Here is a 21,140-nt window from a genome sequence, read left to right on the forward strand (position 1 = left end):
TCTCACTATTGCAAGGAATGGCTTCCTAGGAATGGTCTGTATTGCTTTGCATGCATCTATAATATACCCATATAGAAGAGGAATGCACAAGCTACTCGTCCCCCTCAAAGGCAAACATAAGTAAAAACAAAAGAAAGGCTAGCTTGAGACAGCTCATCAGACTCAAAGCCCTTGCCACCAAGCCTGAAGGCTCTGGTTTGATCCCTGGAATCGACATGAACCAACTTCCACAAGTTGTCTTCTGAACTTGATGACCGCTCTATGGCTCAAGCATACCCCCTCCCCGCCCCTGCTCAAGGCCTCTCACTGTGCACACACTAAACAAACAACTAAAAATGCAACTAAATTTTTTGAGCAAAGGTGATGTGAATGGATCTCTTTTGAAATATGCTTAGTAAATTTCCCATGTTAATCACAGAGCTGCTTGTTAACCATCTCTAGACTTCTTAAGGGGCAGCTTTGTAATGACCACTGCATATAATATGCTCGTAGCAGCTTGGCCAGCACTCCAGAACATTAATGGGATCATCCTGTATCTGCCCTTTACTTCAGACTTTTTAGTTCCCTTTCCTATGGCCAACTGAGTCTTCCGTAGAAGATGGAGGGTGGGAAATAAAATGGCCGTGGGTGAGTCGTGATGACCCTCATGGGAAGCCCCTGGTTGCTGCTCTACCTGACAATTCTGCCGAGATGTACTTAAGTAAGAAGCCATCACAAAAAACAGATTCAGAGTCTTTCCCGAAGAGCATGAAAATAAACGAAACGGGAGATGACCAAAGAACAAAGACTGGTTCCTACCTCAAAGTCGTTTGCTTTGTTGTAGTGCATGTTGAGGGCTCTGTACAGCTCGCAGTCCCTGGTGATGGACAGTTCCTCTGTGCTGGTGACTCCATCATTGATGGCTTGGCGCGCATACTTCTCCATCTGAATATAGTAAAACTCACGGAAGTTGCTAAACCATTTGATGAGCTGGGATGTGATGCATCTGTTGAACTGTTGAATTTAAATGTTGAAAAGTGTGAGCGTGCCACTGCTGCTGTGAGCCGAGTTTTCTTAAGCACTTTTAAAGTCTCACTCCCCGCTTTACCTGGAAAGGTAGGTATTAAGAACCACCAACATGGCGTCCGATGGGACGAATGTCTCCCGGAATATGAGAGAGCATTCCAATGACAGAAACCCCTTCACCATTTCAGGATGAGAACTGCACATGCTTCAGGGTGGAGAAAGCATATTCTAAATCTGATTTTCCTTAGTCTGATTATCTTTCATTTAAAGACAAATCCACTGTTCTGTCTTTAGTAGAGCACGTGCATCTACAGACTTTGCAGAAACACACTGTATATTTTTTAAAACGTGGATTTCTATGGTAATTCCACTCGATGAGGGAAAGCTGCTTTTCAGTAGAGTGGCAAGGCTGGGTTTTGCATGGGTTGGGGTGCTATCCCTCCACAATCCATCCATTTTACAGTTTTCCTACAGTATTTACTCCCAGTGTGGTCAGGGGAGACCTTGGCACCTGTCCCTGTGCTCTCTGTTCCCAGCCCTGGAAGGCCCGTGGCCCCTTTCCTTGACAGCTGTGTCACTTGGGAGATGTGGTTAAGACACAGTTCACAGATGGCAGAGAGATGGGACCTTTATTACTTCTTTTTTTAAATGCCAAGTTGTGATAGCATGATTGGGCTTTGAAAATCTGTTTACCCAGGCTTGCTGACGACCTTTGAAATGAAGATGTCTTCCTGGGCCCTGGCAAATGGTCCTGTCCTTACTGACTGCTTTCCTCATGGCAAGGACAGGTGTGTCCTAATGTGCCAAGTCAAAACCAATAAATTCATCACTTCCTGTCGGGCAGGCTGACAGGCACCGCTGCCTTTTGTCACTGGGACCATTCCTTTCCCTGGGCCCCCCAGAAAAGGGTGTACATCCATCAAAAATCAACAAGGAACACTTATGAAATCTTGGTCCTGAGACTATCCAGGCTGCAACCAGATGACAGCTAAAGTGTGTATGGGGCTGTAATTACTGCAGAAAGTTGTTTCTCTACTCGCAAAGATAATAAGTGAATGGAAATTTATGGTGGAGAATGGAAGTCACAAGGAAACAGACGCTGGAGGCTGGTGTTCCTCCCAAAAGGCCATCTTGCGTCCTAATTGCCGTGGAGTTGCAAGGGCCCTTACAGATAATTGACCAGAAAATGATTAAGTCATCAGCAAACCGCTTCTGCTTGTGAGAGTTCAAACATGTACTTAACCTGTCCAAGAATTATATTTTCGCTCTGTGCGTCTGCTCTGTCTCCATTCAGCCTCGCGGGGAACCCGATTAGAGAGACAACTGAAGGACCCCCGTTATCTGATCTTCTGGTGGCCGATTTCAATAGAACTTAAACCCATTACGATTTGCTGAAGTCGGACTCCTTTCCACTTATCTCAGCAGTAAAATACACTGTCCAAATTTCCAGACACTGAGATAAGGCCTACAGGCCCCCGTGACGGCTAACTGTTCCTTTTTAATTCTTTTAGAACAAGAAACAAAACATTACAAAATGATAGCAGGCTGTGCACTGGGGAATGAAAATTGCTTTGACATGGAGATTAGGCCTCTGTATTGTTACAAGACATTGTCTCATATGGACAAGAGTACTGTAGGGGGAAAAAATAGAAGGGTATTTTTTTTTTCTAGAATGGTCATGAATGACCTAATGGAGGGAGACAAAAAAGTAAGTGCCCTTGCCATTATGTATGAATGGGACATAAAGGGAGATTTAAAGCGCATTGTTGGAGGCTGGAAATACCAGAGAGAGAGAATGGGCAGAAACAACAGACTCCAAACACGAGATAGGCAAAATGAGCAGTACCCACGGCCCAAGAGCGGGGCTTTCCCGGCAGCCACCGGAGGGAAATGAAACTGGAGGGTGCTACTTTTTCATTCCCGGCTGAGAGCTAAACGCAAGCATCCCGTTCGTTCTCCGGATCTTCATGTGGAAGGGGGTGGTGGGGTGGTGGAGGAAAGTATTCAACTTTAAAAGAGTTAATTCCGAGCGCCCTGCGTCCCGCTTTGTGAGCAAAGGATCAATTGTTCTAGAAAGGCTAGCTCTGTGGTGTGTTAATGTGTTACTGCACAAACTAATCGCTTCAATAAAGAGGCTGTGTTTCCAGAGTGTACGAGTCTCTGTGACTTTGATTAATGCTTCCCACGGGACATCTCAGCCTCAATATGGGCTGGAGAAACTTCCTAAATATTCAATGAGCATGGTCAAAAGACGTATAAAACAAATCAACCTGACACCTTAATCCGGCTAGGCAGCAGTTGACTCAGGGGGTGGAGGGGAAGAGATACACCATTTAACACTGCAGGCTTGGAAGCCTGCGAGCGCCTGCTCTTCAACGCTGAAATGACACGGAATCTGTTGTGCTCAGTGGCCTAGGAGTTATTGGCGTGTACGTTAAAACCGCCCGGCAGTGAGCAGGAAGGCAGGGCGGCCCTTCCATCCTGGAATCTCTCTCACATTCACGCTCTTCTTCTCATCGGACCTCAAACCACAATGAGTGGAACTGCTCACCTCAGTGTCCTCCAGAGGAAATGGAGCAGGATTCGCTGAGAGAGCACCCAACTTTAGAGTCTCACTGGAACAGCTAAACTACGGTGGCCCAGGATTTGTCTCCTGCTTCCCACCATTCCCACACCAACATATCTGAGTGCCTGTGATTTCCTGCTAACTCTTCTCCTCCCGAGTAACTGGAAAGCATCTATCTCCTTCTGTGCAGGAGCCTCTTGGGGATGGAGGGTTAGCACTGGGTCCAGGCCTGAAAGGAGGCGTGAAGTCATATGCCTCGTGCAGTCTGGGCTCACCTTCAGGAGCTCCCTGAAGGATGAACGCCATCTAACACCTGGCATCTCCAGCTTTGGCTGAGACAGGATCTAGGTAACCCCTAATTCAAGAAATTAAATATTTTCCGCAGACACTGCTTCTCCAGGCTATTTTTTTTATTGCAAAACTAGTGTCTAGTCGCTGTTAGAAGTAGAAATGACTACTTGAAAAAGTATATTTTTACAGGGGTTAGGACCTTTTTTAGATGAACATGCTGCAGCCAAGTGTTGTGTGTGTCTTTTGAAGATAACTAACCGAGTGGCATTTCTGATGAAATTCCAGGATCCCTCTCCCCATTCCCAGGGCTCTCCCAGTGTAGTGGTTTCTTGGATCTTAACTACAATAAAACTTTTCATTGTGCACACATATATACCACATCCTCTAGTTCTCTCAGCCTTAAAAAAAAAAGATATGATTTGTGGTGGCTGTGTGTGCTACAGAATAATGTGCACGTTTGTGTGTAGGCGGAGGGTCAACACTCGGACTTAGCGTCACCCTCTGGTTAGGGGAGGCTCTGCTGTCCTCCTCGTTAGAAAGTTGCGAAGCACCCCACTTAAACGGCTTCCCGAGCACTTCGTCTTAGCACCGATGCTTCCGTCAGCTCAAGGAACACAAATTCACTTATTACTAGCTAAATTAAAAGATATAATTAGGAAAGTTAAAATGTTTAATTCACTCCAAAAACAAAGGAGAAACGGCCTTGCCTGGGTTTCTGCAGTGGGTCGCACACACACACTACATGGGGGGGGGGGAGGATAATTAATCTTCAGCTAAACTCATACTTTAGCCACCGTTTCTCTCAGTGTGGTTAAAGCATGGGTAGAATCTGTAATCGAATATTTGTGCTTTTAAAAAGAAAACATTTTACCCAGGAATTTTATCGTGGCTTGGGCAGAGCTCGTAGTTATTCGTACAGTGAGTTTATGGGTAGCTTCTCAAGGAGCGAGAAGCCTTTTTCCTCCCCCTCATATTTATAATATTTGCCCACCTTAGCCACTTGTCATTCATGCAAATGCAGAGGGCCTGGAACATTTTTGATGTCTGTATCTTGTTTTGAGTAGTGCTGTTTGGCTCAAAATGGCTTGGGTTTTCCACCCCCATGGAGGCTCATTTTGGTGCTGAGTGAGTGGCCCCTGTATTTATAAAGTTCTTTGGTCTGTCTCTGCATAAAGGTGCTATATAAAAACTTAGGAGGCAATGTCATTGTTAGAAAAAATGCGACAGATCACTGTGTAAGAGGGATGAATCGGGAGGTAGCAAGAGGCATGCAGGTGTGCACATGGTATATAAAATCGCAACCCTCCTTCTCCCCCCACCTTAGAACCAAAGACTGGTTGGCCAGGTCCTAGAAGGTGCTTGGGCATATCTAAATGGCAGTCAAAGGTAGCTATGAATGGCCAGATTTACTAATAACATTATGAAAATTATTTTGTGGTGTGTGTGTGTCTGTATCCGTGTATTGTGTATCGCTCTCATTATGTATGTATCTCTCTCTCTCTCTCTCTCTCTCTCTCTCTCTCTCTCTCTCTGTGTGTGTGTGTTGTGTGTCTGTATCCATGTATTGTATATCACTCTCATTATGTCTGTCTGTCTGTCTGTCTGTCTGTCTGTCTGTCTGTCTGTCTCTCTCTCTCTGTGTCTTTACTGTTCAGTTCTTGAGCATGAACCTTGAGCAGTGCAATGTCCTGTCCCACTGATTGAGCTTGTCTGAGTGAAACTAAAACTGACCGCTTTTGAACGCTTGCTCCAGCCGCTAGGTCTATTGTAGAAAGCCACCTCCAGAAGCAAGTCTTTTTCCTGGCTCCCTATGGCACCGGTTTTGAGTGCCTATGGCTGCTGTCAACCTTTGGCTACTTTTCCCTTCCTGGGTAGCTGGTTGTTACTGGATGAGGAAGGGAACGCACCTTCACTTAAGAAGTGCACCGAGAGAGAAAAAGCCCAAGTTGATACACAGTTCAGAAGCAAGCAAGAGGAAAACAAAACTTCCCCCCATAAAGCCAAATTAAACAAGAGAGTGGCGGGAACCAACTGGCAAACTGAAGCCCTGAGCTTGGCTTGAGCATGAGATGCGGGCTCTGGATGAGGGGGAAATGGGGGAGCAGACACAGCTTGGTGGCTTGAAAGATCTTGGTTGAACGAATCAGAACTTGTATACAGAGAGGTGCAGGGGTCACCCTCCCCCTAAACCAATCTCAGCTAATGTAAAGTTTATCAGAGTCCTTGGATATGATACCATGAGTGTCGTTATCATCGAAACCCCATCTATGTCTTTAAAAGTTAAAGATATTTAACACGACATCAAGTTGATGCAAATAATTACTTCACACCCACAGGACACGGACACATACACACATACACAGGTACAGACACAGACACAGACACAGACACACAGACACAGACACACAGACATAGACACACACATACAGACACGCATACAGATAGACATACACAGACAATATACATAAATAGACACAGACACACAGACACAGACACACACACACAACCACATACACACAGACAGATAGACAGACACACAGATACACACAGACACAGATACACACAGGCACAGACACACACATACACACACACAGACACAGACACACAGAGACACACATAGACACACACAGACACAAACACACATATACAGACACACACACAGACATACAGACACACACACATACACATACACACATACACATACACACAGACACAAACACAGACACACAGACATACAGACACACACAGACACAGACACACAGACACATGCGCAGACACACACAGACACATACACAGACACACAGACACATACACAGACACACAGACATATACACAGACACACACAGACACATGCGCAGACACACACAGACACATACACAGACACACAGACACATACACAGACACACACAGACATATACAGAGACACATGCGCAGACACACACAGACACAGACACAGACACACACAGACATATACACAGACATATACACAGACATATACACAGACATATACACAGACATATACACAGACACATGCGCAGACACACACAGACACAGACACACAGACACAGACACACAGACACATGCGCAGAAAGAACCAGGAGGTCCCAGTATTCTGTAGAAGAGGGGCTGCAGCTGTAGGCCGACAGCTTTCATGTCCTCATTTGAATAACGTGTCCTGAATCTGTCACTTTATTCATCCCCTTACGCTCAGTGTACTCTACATCAACAACAAATTAAGTTGTGAATAAGAGACCATCTTCACTTTTGTTTTTAGGCAGCCACTGCAGAGAGAGTCTCAATGTACACCCCTTTCGATGACGGAGGGAAAGGAGGTGCTGAAAGTTAACTTTCAGAGGCACCAATATGGGAAAACCAGCAAAAACAGAAACAGTTTACTGTTGCGGGGGTCGGGGTATCTCAGAGATCTTTTTTTTTTCCTGGAAGGTCCGGACATGACCAGTGGAGATGCATACAGGAAGCGATTAAAACCTGCAGGCAAAGCCTCCTGAGCTGCGCCCTGATAGCCCATGAGACTTAGGAAACATCCCTGGAGTTTAATGGATGAGTGGACACAACTTCAGACAAACGGACAGGAAGAACAACCAATCGAGTCACAGGTGCAGTCATAGGTGGGCCCCACACTCATCTCCATTAACTCCCAAGAGTCCAGACAAGGAAAGATGGGTAATAAAAACAGTCCCTACCTTTACGTCCGAGAAGTAGGTCTTCAGCATGTTGGAGCTGGGGTAACGGGTGTAAAAGAACATGAGCTTTGCCTTTTTCAAGTGATTGGGTGATAGCCCTTCCTGCATGTGGGATGCAACCGGTTAAGGCACAAACATGGTTAAACGAAAGGGTGTATCCCTCCTGTCCCCACCACCACACACCGACAATGTGTCCCCATAAGCAGCCCTGGGATGGCTGGGTGGACATCCAAGTGGCTTCTGGAACCCATCACTAACAAACGTCCACCTTGTGCTCAGAATATTCGTTGCCTGTCTCCAATTGCCAAGGGGAAGGGTGAGGATGCACACTTCAGCTACAGATTCCTGGCTCCTGCCTGATGGGGATGTCCAAGCCCTCCTCCCCGGTTAAAGTCCAGTATGCTCTCCATACTCTCGTTGCTAAGGAGACAGCCAGCCTAAAGCCCACAGCACGGTCTTAGTCTAGGAGCTCCTTTCCTTCTCCACAGCTGCCTTCTCTTTGCTCTTTTCTCTACGCTCTGCAGTTTGCATCAGATGATCAAGCCAGGCCGGGCAAAGCTAGCCGCACAACACGTTATTTTAAACGCGATTATACAAGCTTCCCATTTCACCTTCCAGCGCTAGCTAAGACAGTGAAACTTCAAGACTCAGTTTCTCCCTCCCGTCTTACTGCGATTGTCTTTGATCTGCTTCCTTTAAAATAACAACTCAAACCTGGAAGGGGTAGCCTGGCAGGAGAGAGCAGGAGTGGGGTGTCGCTTTTGTTAAAGCAACGGTCCAACACCAAGTACCCAAGAATTTGCCCATTCTGGATTTATAGTTAACTCCTTTGAGAATGACGTAGTAGTTGGGGGCTAACAAATCAATACATGTGGGTTAGTAGATCAATAAGTAGCCACTTACCCCAAATAAGAAGGCCTATTTATCTAGAAACATCATCACCTTTTAGATCTGTAAACAGTGACAACGGAACAGTTCCCAGGAGGATGCCAGGCGAACCACAACAATCCAGGCTGCCTGAATCTCTCCCAGATTCTTGGCACTCCTCAGCAGGCTCCGAGCTGGGATGGCTCTGGTCACATCTGTGCCGCAGCCTGGCCCTGCCATTTCCTCAGCAAATTAATGGCTTTATAATTTATCAGAGATGAAGATGCACGTGGAGAAAATCAATGTGGTCCCCCACAAGGTCAATTAAGGGTCCTTCCTGGAGGCTCCTCTAAGGACTATCTCTTAAAGGAGAGGGGGGAAAAATAGGGTGGAAGACAGGGGGGAGGGAGGGAGGGAGGGAGGGAGGGAGGGGAGAGAGAGAGAGAGAGAGAGAGAGAGAGAGAGAGAGAGAGTCCTACACACCCTCAGTTACCCAGTGAAAATTGCACATCTTACGAAGAAAGGTCAGATAAACATAGATACTTGGGAAAGAGAACAGGTTCTTGGTACCTCCCATTAGGAATGGCACTGTGGATCGTAAGAGTAGTGTGGAACCAGGAGGAATCTAAAGACGTACACTATCAAATTAATATTGATAAGCTCTTGACTTCTCCTGACCAAACACTCTGCCGTGAATGTTTTCTGAAGGCAAACACTCCCTTTCATATCCCACTCTGCTAAAAAAATAAAAAAAAGGTCTCCTTTGTTTTTAAATGGAAAAGTTAACTCGTGTGTGTGTGTGTGCGTGCGTGCGTGTGTGTTTTCGTGCGTGCGTGCACGCGTAACTGAGAATAAGCCCCGAAGAAATAAATTTTGATTTTTTTTTTCTCTGTGCAGGCCAAAGCAGCTTAACTGAACTTGTGTTTTTGTTTAAGGTCCTTAATGATTACAAAGACGGTAATTTATGACTGACATACTTGTTGTGCCAAGGAGAAGCTGAAAGGCCTCTCTAGTAACCTCCATTAGACGGAGACAACTAAAGGAGCCGGCACACTTCAGGGCCATCTGTCCAAATGCATAAGTGGAATCGTGGCTGCAAGCTGTCTCCAGCCTCATGACAAGAGTTTTAAGGGAGCCCAAACTTGGATGAGCATCTTCGATCCGGGTGCTAATCTTTTCTCTCAGAGAGCCCTGCCTGTGATGCCAAGTCCCAGATCTTGAAGATTTGGTCTCATACAAAAGACACAAACCGTTTTGCCCCGTGTCAGGGTACCCCAGATACCCTGGGGTTTTCCATGCATCTAAAATTTGTTAAGATATTTTAAAAAAATAAAATCCCATTCTCTTTTGATCAGAATTTACAGGCTTTTTATTTAAAGAAGGAAAAAAAGAAACATTATTCTGATTTGGATTGCTCAAGTTGGATTTTTTGTTTTTTTGTTTTTTTTGTTTTTTTTGCTTCAAGATGTTTCCGGTTGGTAATACCTGGAAAGATCTGTCCAAAGAGAACACAGCCTGTCTCTGTCCCTCTCGATCCTGTGTAATTAAGATAAAACTCTCATAAAATATATGTTTCTAATAAACTATTAAAAACAGCTAATGAAACATTTAAAAACCAGCAGTTAGATAATCCCCCCCCCTTTTTTTCCTCCTCAAAATCAATCTGAACTGACCGATTGGTTAATTTCCCTTTTAAGTGCTTGTGCTGAAAGCAACTGCTTTTCCAAGAAGGCACTAGCTGTTTCCTGGATACTTACACACGCACAATGACTCACGACGGAATAGATTCAGTAAACATACAGCTGTACTGAACACGGGCTAAGCTCCATTCAAGGCCAGGGAAGAAAATGAGCACAAATAAATATTAAGGAGGTGAGGGGGTGGGGGGAGGGGAGGGGAGGAGGAGAGGAGGGGGTGCAAACAAGCGCTGTCCCGGCAGCAGCTCACGCGCTCAGCTTTGTGAAGACAGATGACATTCAATTCTATGTGTAATGCAAAATAGACAATAACTGCAGAAACTTGAGACGGCTGCCAGGTGTAAAAAAAAAAGAGAGAGAGAGAGAGGAGAGAGAGGGAAGGGGGGGGACGAAACGATGATAAATCCATAAATTAATGAAAGACATCTGCTCAGACATATAAAGGATCAGGAAAGGAGAAGGCTACAGCTGAACCCGAGAGTTCAAACAACCTGAGAGCCTCAGTGTTTACCAAACACAATACAACCGAACCTAAAGGCAGCGCCAGAGGCACAGCCCGGGCAGCAAAAGGGCAAATGCAAGAAGAGTGGGCCCTGAAGGCTACAGGAAGAAAAAAAAATTGCTTCCCAGCCGAACTGTGTTCCAAGCTGCAGATCCACATAGGGGAAAGGGTTATCCCATTTTCTAAGCACTTTTGAAACAGATTTTCCCCTTCTCTGCCACTTTCTCAAGAAAATTTGACGGATGGAAAACAGCTAAGCTCTCACTTAGTGACAGAAACACAGCCGGCCATCACTCTCTGAGGAGTCTGACATCATCAGAGAGCTGTGCAAGGTGTGTTTGTTTGAATGACCTTTTTTTTTTTCCCCTTACTTTTTTTCTTTAGATGGTTAGGTGCTTGTAGCCATTCATGATTTCATCTATGTGTTAAGTTCCGGGGCTCTCCAAGGCTTCCCAAAACATCAAAGGTCACACTTCACACCTGTAATCCCAGCTCGAGGGTTGCCGAGGCAGGAGAATTGCTATAATCTCAAAGCCAGCCTAGGCTACTTAGTGAGACCTTGTCTCAACCAACCAAAAAGAACAACAAAAACCATCATCCATCGTTTTCAACCGGTGCTTTATGATTTGACACCCAATCTATGCCACAAAACTGGTTTTTCTTTCTCAGCCCCAGTCATGCAAACACCCTTTGCAAAGGTCAAGCCCAAAGGACAGGCTGAGGACCTCCAGCCACACATCTCTTAAGGGTTCACCTGACAACTCTGTGCTTGGGCTGTGCAGATGCAAATGCGAAAGGCGGGCACAAGGCTACTTTTCTTGAGATGCAAAGAAGATGGGACAAGAAACATCACGAAGAAAGACAATTGGCTAACTGATTCTCTGGGGATTTGAATAAAACTTAATATTTGATTAAATGGATTCATTTGCAAGGATACTGGACACATCGTTTTACACCCAAGACATGAGCTCTTTAGACCAGGTGCACCGAAGTTCTGTTTAACAAGAACACAAGGAGGACTCCTTTCTAGGAGGACCACAAGGCCCGTGAGCCTAGGATTTCAAACATCTGTGACTAGGGTGCCCAGCAGGACCTGTAGCCCCTTGAGAAACGGGTAGTCACCACTGCTCTTTATCGTGACTTACTCGAGAAGCAGGGATACCCCTTGGAGTCCGAAGGGGGAAATGATGCTGTCTTGGAGTGATTGCTCAGTGGACAAGTTGTTCGCCAAGCACAGAGAAGACCCTGGGTTCACTCTAGCATGCCAGGGATTTTTTTTTTAAATGAAAGTTATTCATGATCACAGTGATGGTGGTCCCCAGGTACCATCTCAGGATACCTCTATTCCTTTCCATTGGTATTGTCCCCGCTAGGGCCTTGCAGTACAAAACTGAAGTACAGTATTACTTGCAAACGGTTCCTCGAGACTTTCTACCAAGCCAAGAACGGATTTGGGGGCTTTTGTTTTGCTATATTTTGTGTGGTCTGGCTCTTTGGTCTAAAACTGAATAGATGAAATGGTTCTGCAGAGCAGTAGGCGTCAGGTGAGTCATGGGCGCCGCTGCCCCAGGAAGCAGGTGTGAAGGAGAGGCTGATCTCCTGTTGTGGCTTGCCTGTCCTTTCCCCAAAATTAGATCTTTTAAGGAGCTGACCAGTCGCAGGTTCAACAATAGAGGAGAGGAGAAGGCCAGAGCTTAGAGCCCAAAATGTGGGAGACCAGATGGCTGATTGTTAACAAGATGCCAGAGGCCAGGGAGCCTGAAGGAAGGAAGCAGCCCCAGATGTGGGTAACCCCGTATTTTAGGTGAACAGGGGCGTCTCCTGCCATGACAGCTCAGAAGGGGATCAAAGCAGCAGGAGACAGAATAGCTGCTCCCTGCTCCCCGAAGATGCTCTCACATTTTCTTTAGATCCATGGGTGTATGGGGAGGGAAGGGCCTCCTTTCCCTTCAAATCCTCAAAGTTCCTTGGGAGATTTAGACAGAGAGGGTGCACAGTGAGCTTATGGGAGACTGAAGGCAAAGCAAAAGACTTTTCTTTCCCTAGAAAAGCAAGCTGACAGAAAAGGGTGTGACCATTAATTGTCAGATTGTGAGGAGAAGTCCAACACTTAGAAAGCTGATATTATTATGGAGACTTGTCTGTGTACATTCAGGGTTTCCAAACCTAGCTTAACTGGTTACCAAAATGAGCATGTGTTACTGAGTGTGTGTGTGTGTGTGTGTATGTGTGTGCGTGCGTGAGTGTGTGTGTGTGTGTGAGAGAGAGAGAGACAGAGAGACAGAGACAGAGAGACAGAGACAGAGAGACAGAGAGACAGGAGACAGAGAGACAGAGACAGGGAGACAGGAGACAGAGAGACAGCTACCTTACTGTTTGTTTTAAATGTAGTTCTCTGAGATGCAAAGAGTCTAACCTTAGACATCAGGCTAACATGATAGCCCTTGTACCTTGTGGGGAGGTTGACAACCACTCAAGCTATCCTGTCTACTTCCTTTCTCTTTCTCCTTTCCTTGTTGCCGGCTGGAAATACAGAACACAAGTGTGAGGCTTAGCTCTGGGTGAATTGACTATTAGGGTCTTGAACCAGCAAACAAGCTCAGATCTGAGACCTCAGTGACTTTGTCTTTGCCCAAGATGTTCTTATCTTCCCTGGGCTGGGAAGTGATGCTGGGCTGAGTGGTCCAGGAAGTCTCATGCTCCTGGCTTCAGCTCACTTTACCAGACTGCCCTGAAGGAATGAGATACGATATTTCAACCATCCTGGGGACTTGGAACATCCACGCAGCCTCTGGAGTGGGCTTAGCTACTAAAATGTCAATTTCTAGTCATCAAGACGATTGCTCAAAATTCTCAATTTAGTAACAGCCAACTTAATTGCTAAATTTTATATCCATCTGGTAATTTATTATACAAGAGGCATGCTTCCACCTGCCCCCCAAATGCTACTATTCTCCCCACACCCCCAAAGACAAACAACCACAGGATTTTTTTTAAAAAGAATATTGAAAGGATTGATCTGTAGAAGAAAAAAGTTATGGATTAAAAATCACACGAATACAGAATAGATCTGCTGAAAAAGTGTAAGTGACACCTCAACTAAGTCAGGTTAAGGGCAGAAAAAGAGTCCTTAAAAGGGCTGTTTTATACAGCCGAGTTTTGGATTTAACTGTGTTCTCTCGTTTTCAAAAATAATTTGCTTTGTGTATGTTAGGACAAAAGATGGCTGTGTTTGGCTGAGCAGGGGTCACTCATGCGTACAGGCAGCTGCCCAGACCCATGAAGGAGCCTGGGTGATCCAGAGAGAGAGACTAAAACCATCGGAATAAATCAGTACCTGCCCATTTCCTTTAAAAACGGCCTCACTTAAAGCTTAAAGAGAGGGGCCGAGCCCTCCCCACACCCATGGCTGCCTGTCCCACACCACAGCATCTTCACGGGAGACGCAGCCAGGCTTCTGCAGCCCACAGCAGCCTCCAAGTCAGCCGACAGTGAGAATTCTCAATGGAGTCACAGGTCTGAAAACTGGCTTTTCTCCTCACTTCTGTCACAAAACTTACCATCTTCATAAAATTCAGTATTTACAAGGTGCCCTCCCCACCTCCCCCTACCACACCTCTGCTCTCAGGAAAGAAGACCGGAAAGTCCCACAGGAAGAAAGGGGGGGGGGAGCACTGTTGGGAAGTCACCTTGGAAACAGTTACTAGAGGCAATTAAGTACTTGTCGGAGTTAAAGAGATGTCGGGGTCGGCTTTTAAGTTTCTCTGCAATCAGAAACACCTGGCACATGGCTGTCATGAGCCTCTTACGGTGAGTAATGGGAAAGACAGGGTTCTTAAGAAGGCTGTGCACTGTGGTCTGTGCCTGTCATCTGAGTATCTTGGGAGACCTAGGCCAGCCTGGGCTACATAGTAAAGCTTCTCAAAGTCCCCGAACCCAAACAAAACTAAACCTCCCAGAGCACACGGAAACCATACTGACGTATATCATCCTATCCAGTGTGGGAGCCTGCTTTGCGCAGACCTCCTTCGGGCTTTTGTTAACACTTGCTCTTGAGGGGAAAGATAAAAGGATATTGCGCTTCCCGAATAAGGAGAGATGTCGGACATATCTTGAAGATCTCCACACTCGGACTTTATGAGTGACAAAGAGAGTCCTTCTGCGGTGCTGGGTGGGTGTGCTGGTGAACAGGGGTGGTGGCTCAGGTGGTGGGATGACATCTTGGTCCTCAGACTCGTTGTGTCCCGAGTCAAGTCTAAGGACTCAGGAGAGGCTCTGTCTTTTCCCGAGAAGGAGCCGGAGGGAGCACCTAATGGACTCTGAAATGGGTAAGCCATTAAGGGCAGGGGAAAGGGATGGCGGAAGCTGGGGGTGGTGAAGCCTGCGGTGGCAGAAAGGGGCGACTGGTGCAGGGGCTGGTGGTGGCCACCAGTGGCCGGGCCAGAGGCGGATTGCTCAGATGAGTTTTTTCGGACCACCAGGGGAAGGGCTTCCGTCTGGTCTGTGGAACTAGGCATCTGCACATTGCCAAAGGTGTCTAGGGGGTTCGGAATGATGACATCACCAAAGCATTGCAGGCGCTGGTTGGCGGTGTGGAAATTGTGGTTTTCCCCATTGACTGCGAATCTGGCCTGGGGGATCTGGAGAGGTGGGAAGACCTGAGGAACCTGGCGAGAGGGTTTGGCTGAGAAGACTTTGACCACTGTGTCCACGACCTGTGACATGGCCGTGTTCAGCTCCTGTTTTAAGGTCTCTGCCAGATGCTTGCCTTCCGGCTGCAGGGAGTTTGGCCCGTGGTCTCTTTCTTTGTTGCTGCCTTCTCGTTTAGGCTTGTTCTCGGCCATCTCCTGCTCCCTGATGAGGGCTCGGGCCCTGTCGATGAACTGCCCCGGGTCCAGCTCACACATCTCATTGTCTGAGCGCCCCACCGAGTCCTGGGCCCGTGCATCCAGGATCTCTGAGCGCATGCTGTCTTCAGACAGGTCGCCATCTTCATCATTTTCGGAGTCGGTGCTGTCGTAGACCTGGTAGAACTTCTCCTGCAGCTGGCGCAGCTGCTTCTGCATGTCTTCCAGCTGCTGTTTCAGCTGTCGGCGCTCCTCTCGCTTCTGTTCTTTTCGGGCTGAAACCAGCTGCTGGAAACTCTGTTGCTGCTGCTGGGGCAGCTTCTGCTTGCGTTTGTTTTCTCTGTAACTTTCTCGGGGACTCACAGACTGCGGGGCCATCTCTCTTTCGTTTTCATTGCCCCTTAATGCCACACTGGGGGAATGGCTCATACCCCGAATGATATTCTCAACCCGGGCGCGCTTTGCTCTCAGGTGCTCATCACATAAGCGATCCACATCAAACTGGCTCATAGTAGGCCTGCCAAAAGGGGAAAGACACTCTGGGGGGCTGTCTCTTGAAGAGTTGCTACATATATCCTCCTGATGTACTTCAGAGCCCGTGCTAGAGAGTCCGCTGGCTTGGAAACTGGGCTCGGTGCCACCGTTTTTGTTCATGTTATTTTTCAACAGCTGGGAAATTATAGTTGCTCCTGGAAAAGGCATCATGGCATCTTCATACGAGTTCGCCCTCTTCAGCAGCTTGCGGAGTACATTCGACTTTTCCCCATCTGCGTGTTGCACCACAGAATATTCAACATCCTGCTCTGAACCTTGGGGATTCATGGCACTGAAAAATGTTGCCCTTGCCTTAGCAAAAAATGCAGATGCTGTCCCTACCGTCCTTTTCACTCCAATGTCAACCCTTCTCCTCTTGGTTTGCCGGCTTAAGAGGGCTGTGCTGTCATGGTCAGGCATCACTGGACAGTTATTGTGCCATCTTCAAAAGCTTGTCAGCTGGGCACAGCTCAAGAATCCCGGGACCCTGGCCAACAGAACAAAAGGGCTGATGAATCATTTTCTTTAAATTTCTCCAAATTTCCTGACCTCAATCCTGAATCAAATGCAAAATGCATAGGCTCTGGGATTTATGGCACATCACAATTATTGCAATTTATCATGAACTCCGCTTGAAATGAAACATTTTTAAATATTTCTGCTCCACTGGTTTAAGATGGATTAAGATTAAAAAAAAAAGCAAAAACTGCTTAAGCACCAGTAATATGATTCCCTTTCACAAATGCCTAAAATGATACTGTTTATCTTCAGAAGAAACGGCAGATTATAAGAACACAGCCTCTGATGAGCAACTGATTAAATTTGGGGGCATTGAGACTCTTACTATAAAGGAAGAGGGGAGTGGGTCACTCTTAAGAAACAGGGTGGGATTTTGAGGCTGTGTGAAATTTGGATGAAAATCTGATCTGGAAACTATTGTGGCTTTTATGTTACAAAGGGAAGGAGGGGCTGAAATAGATGTAGTTATTCTGTTACAGGATTTAAAAGCAACTTTGACACATGTAACCTGGGAAGAATGTAGTGACCAACCTCTTCAGCGTAAGTGGCGTGGTAAGCACTGAGAGGAAGGCACAGACACTCAATCACCAATGCTACTCATTTAGCACAGGTGTGGGGTTTGAATCAGTGAATTCACAGGTGGACATGGCATCTGTGGCTGAGTCCACATAGTACATGGAGATGTTTAGAAAAGGTCGCATTATCTCAATTGTTAGAAAGGTAGATTGGCTCTCGCTATGCTTTTGGGAGCCGCGTGTGCGACAGTGCATTATTGGAGCAGGCAAGAACACACATTTATTCAATCCTAGTTTTGTTCTGGTAAATCTGTCAAAAACAGTGCTTCAAATGGCTAAGAAACTCTTCAATACACACCATTCCTGGTTCTTAATTGCCTCTGCCAAATAAAGGGGGTGTGTGGCATGGGGGGGTGCTAAACAGAAGAAGCAACTGGAGAAGGATATAAAAGAAATAAAATATCAATCAAATATATGAGAAAGGGAGGTAGCTTCTTTGTATGCAAACTAGCATTGCTTTTTTTGGGGGGGGGCAAGATATAAAAAGGAAACACCCTTGTGTACATTTTACCAAAGGCCCTTGATATACTGTCACCTAGTAACTAGCAATGCTAACCCCAAATTTTATATGTATGCAAGAGACAACACATCTTTTTTGTTTACAATTAACGTTTTATGAAGAAAATGAAAATACTGCCTTCATGCCAGGTTTATCTGATATTGAACTTCGAGTTTGCTTAACAGAGCGCAGCTTCACAATAACAGGGTCCACTGCCAAAGGCAGCATGCGGAGTGCTTGGAATCTCTCCCATCTCTTTCGGTTCACCTGTAAAAACATCTACGTGCCCCCTCGGAGTGCATCTGTGGATAGTTCTAAAGAACGACTACCCATGCAAACAGGCATCACTTCAGCATGAAGTAACCTGTAAAAATAAAGACAACGTTCCACGCTTACATGGCAACAACACATTGGTGGTTTTTTTGGTTTTTGTTTTTGTTTTCTGTTTTTGTTTTATATATATATATATATGATACATGTTTCACCACGCTGAGTTTGTTCTGGATGTTTTTCTTTCTGACGACAAAATGTATTTTATTTTCTCTTTTAAAGAGCCAGCTTTCGGGGTATCCTGAAGGCAAGATGCTATTTCTTTCTAGAATGTCTGAGAGTGAAACAGACAAAATACCCCAAACTTGGGTTGGAGTGAGGGATCTCAATGCCTTTAAGTTCAACATTAAGTTCAGAACAACCGAGACTCCTCATCCACTAACAAGACAACTGGTTTGGGGGTGACAAAATACAGCGACACATATTTTTCTGGCAGCACACGGAGTCTGATAGGTAATGCAGGTGTAGCTGCTGGGTTAGGGTAAGAACAGGAGCAAGGGGGCAATTTCCAAGGAAGATTCTTTTGTGCATGTAGCTGATTTCCAAACCAGGATTTCTTGCCATCATTTCAACATATTTTACGTCATTTGTATGTGTGTGCAAATCTGTTTTTTTTCCCCTCACTATCCCCAGTAAAGCATACACACAGATCTCCAGTGAAGACCGGAAGAAACTCCTTGCTGTGTCTCCCCCCCTCCCCCCGTTCACCTTGCTACACAGATGGTTCCTCCCTCCTGCCCATCTTGGGCCCTGGAGAGCACCCCTGGAGCAGAGGATCCCAGAGGACATGCCAGTGTGCTGATGAGCACAAGGTCATCCAGGCATCCTTCCTCGCCCAGCTGCCAGTCACCTCTCCTCAACTGCACTTCCTCTCCTGTTGCCTAGGTATCAACAGCCACATGCCTGCCTCAGACCAGAGCCAAGAGGAGGCCTGGTTCTTCCTAAGGTCGGATGACCCCACTCTTCATCTTCACTGGAGAATAAATATTAATTAAACATACACTCTGGATCCATCGAGAACCAATATGCTGTAACTCCCTCCAAATTCACCCAACTAAACTGCTTTAAAAAGAAATCTTAATCAGTTATCATTTAAAAATTAAACAGTGGTTTGTTTCTATTTGGGGCAAGAAGAATACCACTACTTTAGGTCTTCTCGTAAAATATCCAGCTGAGACATAAACAACAACTATAAAAAGGACAAAGTAAGTGGGGGAAATGATTTTATCCAGCAAGACAGGGCATCATTTTGATAAGGAAACATCAATTTATTTCTCCAAATAGCTCTATGATTTAAACTTAGAAATAAAAGGAGAGTGACCGGGCACATCATGACCATAATCTAGGGACTGTATACGCAAGTTTCAATAGCAATAGCTGTCTGGCCCAGTATTGTATTGTACTTCACTAAATAGAATGCACAGAAATGTTTTTCCCACACCAAAATGCATCGTCAAGTGGCCACGGTAAAAGGAAAATGGGCAAGAACATTTCCCATAATTCCCAGCCCAGAGTTTCCAGGATTACATAAGGACTTAGTCACCCACAGGGCCAACCCACTGAGCTATCCAACCACTCAGTGCCCCTTAGCATGTGATCCGAGCCGCAGCTTGTCAACTCCAGTTACTATGGATTCTTGCAATGTTTTCCCTCTAGCATCCATCCCGGGTTTGAGCAGCCAGTGTAAAACCGTTGGGCCAGTCTCCCTGAGAAACATTCTAAAGAACATGGAAAAACAGCCATCATAGACTCCGGCCCCAACGCTTACTGCCGAATACACGTGTCTTCTAAAGCCCTCCTGAATCAGGTGGAAATAATGTTAGCGTGTTAAATTATTCAACACGTGTTGCATCGATTGGTACACGGCCTACACGCACGCTCTGAAACACTTGCACGATAGGCAGAATAAAGCAGCAGATGCCACTGGTGGGGAGGAAATCAACCCAAGACATGAGCAAGTCAGATCTAACTGCTCTAAAAGATCCCTCCCTGGAACCCACGTTGTCTGTCACAAAGAGGACCCATGAGCAGGGTATTTTTGGCTTCATGTGGTAAAAAAAAAAAACAAAAACAAACAAACAAACAAACAAAAAACCCGAAAAACCAACACCAAAAAAAAAAAAAAAAAACCAAAAAACAAAAACAGTTTTTAGTAAAGAGTTTCAAAGAAACCCAGCACTCTGAAGAATATGAAGTGACGTTGTGCAGGGCTGGACTTTAATGAAGAACTTATTTTGGGGAGGGGGTGTGTAACTTTTACTGTGTCTATCTGGAGCCCAGATTCTAGACAAAGAAGTGTTTCATTATGGTAATTATCCAGATAGTTCAGAGAAATCTTTTATGAGGCATGGGGAGTGTAAGGCTGGCATAGCTTCCTGCTAGAGTTTATTCAGCTATTTGTCCAGGTTGATAAAATTATTTGAAGAAATGACTTGGATTTTTTTTCTTTTACAAAGTCATCTTAAAGTGGTTTCTAGAGATTTAAGTGAGTCATATAGTTTCAAGTGGGACAGCATCAACATTCTGAAAATCAGCCTGAATTCAACAGGGGAAAATCAGAGGCTTTGATTCACAGACAGACAGACACACACATACAGTCACACACACAGTCACATACACACATTCATAGACACAGACATATACACACATTCACACAGACATGCACATACACACACAGACACACACATTCACACACACATTACATGCACACAATTATACACACAGACATATACACACATGCACACAGATTCACATACACACATAGACACACATCCACACACATTCACATACACATATTCACATACAGACATAGACACACACACACACACACACACACACACACACACACACACAGAGTCACTAGCTGTCCCCTCCCTGCATTTCTGCTAAGTAGCAACTTTTGACTAAGAGATATTTCTGCATGCTATGAGGTGAAGAAAACCTTTGACATTTTTGAAGAACCTACTTGGCACAAGTTAATACTTTAACAAGTTGTGATCTTGTTGACCAAAAAAGAAAAATTAAATTTTCCTTTACCTCAAGAGGTTTTTAAAACATAACCATTTCACTTGGTAGCCTTCATCTTATCTGAAATTCCATTCATTTTTAACTTGAAAAATGAACACAGAACATTGTTTTGAGATCTGCCCAACATATCGATTTCCACTTATTTAAAAGTTGCAATTCATCAAATTGGACAAATAA

At 45.4% G+C, this 21,140-nt stretch overlaps 1 protein-coding gene across 8 annotated transcripts in view; it reads right to left on the bottom strand.

Annotated features, from left to right (window-relative positions):
• Nucleotides 1-21,140, bottom strand: part of Prox1 (prospero homeobox 1) — a 54,405-nt gene that overhangs the window by 29,320 nt on the left and 3,945 nt on the right. For all 8 annotated transcript variants that reach the window (NM_001429158.1, XM_087581060.1, XM_087581056.1 and 5 more), the window contains exons 2-4: nucleotides 14,709-16,500; nucleotides 7,567-7,674; nucleotides 799-993 (exon numbers count right to left, since the gene is read on the bottom strand). In NM_001429158.1, coding sequence (NP_001416087.1) covers nucleotides 799-993; nucleotides 7,567-7,674; nucleotides 14,709-16,433 — 2,028 coding nt within the window. In that variant the 5' untranslated portion in view covers nucleotides 16,434-16,500. The remainder of the gene's footprint in view (nucleotides 1-798; nucleotides 994-7,566; nucleotides 7,675-14,708; nucleotides 16,501-21,140) is intronic.

This window comes from Rattus norvegicus, chromosome 13 (genome assembly GCF_021556685.1).
Source record: "Rattus norvegicus strain SHRSP/BbbUtx chromosome 13, alternate assembly SHRSP_T2T, whole genome shotgun sequence".
In the NCBI taxonomy this organism is placed as follows: Eukaryota; Metazoa; Chordata; class Mammalia; order Rodentia; family Muridae; genus Rattus; species Rattus norvegicus.